Source organism: Ylistrum balloti, unplaced genomic scaffold (assembly GCF_031769215.1).
Source record: "Ylistrum balloti isolate Yb309-2 unplaced genomic scaffold, AGI_CSIRO_Ybal_v1 Utg371468, whole genome shotgun sequence".
Taxonomy (NCBI): domain Eukaryota; kingdom Metazoa; phylum Mollusca; class Bivalvia; order Pectinida; family Pectinidae; genus Ylistrum; species Ylistrum balloti.
The window spans coordinates 130,978-132,957 of record NW_026782765.1 but is presented as its reverse complement, the minus strand read 5'-3'; the positions used below and the strand labels follow the sequence as shown (position 1 = coordinate 132,957).

At 46.6% G+C, this 1,980-nt stretch overlaps 1 protein-coding gene across 1 annotated transcript; it reads right to left on the bottom strand.

Annotated features, from left to right (window-relative positions):
• Nucleotides 1-358: 358 nt before the first annotated feature.
• Nucleotides 359-865, bottom strand: LOC132562631 (uncharacterized). Its single transcript, XM_060227384.1, has one exon. It carries the CDS (start codon nucleotides 863-865, stop codon nucleotides 359-361), a length of 507 nt encoding a protein of 168 aa, XP_060083367.1.
• Between the last annotated feature and the right edge of the window lie 1,115 nt (nucleotides 866-1,980).

Sequence of the window (1,980 nt, the reverse complement as noted above, 5' to 3'; positions counted from 1 at the left end):
CACCTTCCTCCCAACATTTGATCAAGAGCTTGTGAAGAGGCTGTAGTAGGCCCGCCTTGCCGCACATGATGACTTTTGCTGGTATTCCATCCACGCCAGTAGCATGACAATGGCTTTAGAAAATTCTTCCATCGAGAGTTCTTGGTCAATTTCTGTTGATCGTTCTCATCAAGAGCATACTGGTGAACTATGGTTTCCTTAGAGTACCACAGTTCCTTGTCTTTTTTGTTCCGTCGTATTGAATGAAAGAGGCTAGTCTCATATTCATTCGCGCAGCTCCTGACTTGGATGGCGCTTCTTGTTGACCTCATGGAATGAATCATTCTTCTGAGGGGCTGACTTTGTAAGCTTGAAGGGTTTATCGCTTTGCTTCAAAAAGAGGTAGAAGCAGCTCTAAGTTTGCTTCAAACCAGTCGTTTTGTGAAGTCCCTTTCTTTTTTCCAAAAGTGACAAGTGCTATAGTGTGGGTAGTAAACTTCAGGTTGTTCCACTGGTAAAATACGGTAAGGCTGTAGTTGCCATCGAAGGTAACTGTAAAGCGAGAGATGAAGTCATTGGAGAGTTGGGGCCACTGTGTCTTGCTTACATATATCCGTGGCTTTCCTTCTCTCTTTATGCAGTGGAACGTTTTAAGCTTGAGTCTTGTCATACGACATACAAGTGAATTGTCTGTGTCGCTATCTGCGCTGTGATACGTTCTGGTAACAAGCACGTGTTTAAGGCTCCTGCGTCTGGTAAGGACGTGGTCCAGTTGGTGAAAATGTTTTGACCTTGGATGTCTCCAGGAGACTCTATGATTAAGCTTGGTGCTGAAGTATGTTTTTGTGACACAGAGTTCATGGAATGTACAAAGCTCCAGAATCATTGATCATTGTCGGTGCAATTGCCTATGATGAAGTTGCCAAGGCAGTTGGGACAGGAATCGTTATCACCGCTCACGCGAGCGTTGAAGTCATTGAAGTATTATCAGTTCCTCCCTGTTTGGGATGTCTTTGATGAAGGCACCCGGCTGGTTGTAGTAGTTGTCTTTGCTATCTTCTGAAGCTGTGAGTGTTGTGGCGTAAACACAGAGTAGGTTTACAGGCCTATCTGTAGCACTGAGTTGAAGGCAAAGCATGCGTTCAGTAGCCTTGGGACCAGGTTGCACCTGTCGACTAAAGTGTCCCTGACGGCAAATCAAACTCCATGTTCAAGAACTTCCTCTTCAGATTTGCCTTGCCAGAAGAAAGTGTAATCAGCCTCCCTTCGGCTGCCTGAGTCAGCAAAACGAGTCTCTTAGAGCGCATGAATGTCGACTTTGAGGCGAAGTAGTTCTCTGTTGATGATTGCAGTTTTTCTCAGATCAGAGATGGCTTGGAGATCAGATGATAAGCCTGTCATCATTGTTCTGACGTTCAAGCACCCAAGCTGGAGTCTTCGTATTATTGTGTGTTTTCTTTGGTGCAGGTAGTAGGTGTCCAATTGTCGATTTGGTCCATGCATCCAATGAAGCAGGTGGTCAGTGGCGGGACAACACCTTACTGGCTGAGGGCTGCTCAGCTTGAGGCAGGCGGTAGTTGTCCAGTGAAGTTGAAATCTCTTCAATTGTCGGAAGTAACCCCTGGCGCCTTGCTCTACGCAAATTCAGCGTGGGCTTATAACCGGAGACTGTCCCTTCCCAAAGGTAAACCTTAAGGCAAAGATACTATTTTCCCAGTAGCTGGGGTCTACTTCATGGGCACCAGGGCGTGTCCGCACACCAGTGAGTCTGGCATGCCGCATGTCTGGGGGGAAGACCACCTCCGTGTCCTCGCAGTTCAGTCTGGGGCTGCAAGGTACCCAGTTACCGTGAATCACCGCGGGGAGGAACTACGTCAGGCTACATCCGTAAATTACACCCAACGTAATGCCATTATCGCAATGGCGGTGTTGAACATCATACGACGTACCATTATCTTTGATTAAAAATGACGGTTTCTAAGTAAGCAATTAAATTCTGAT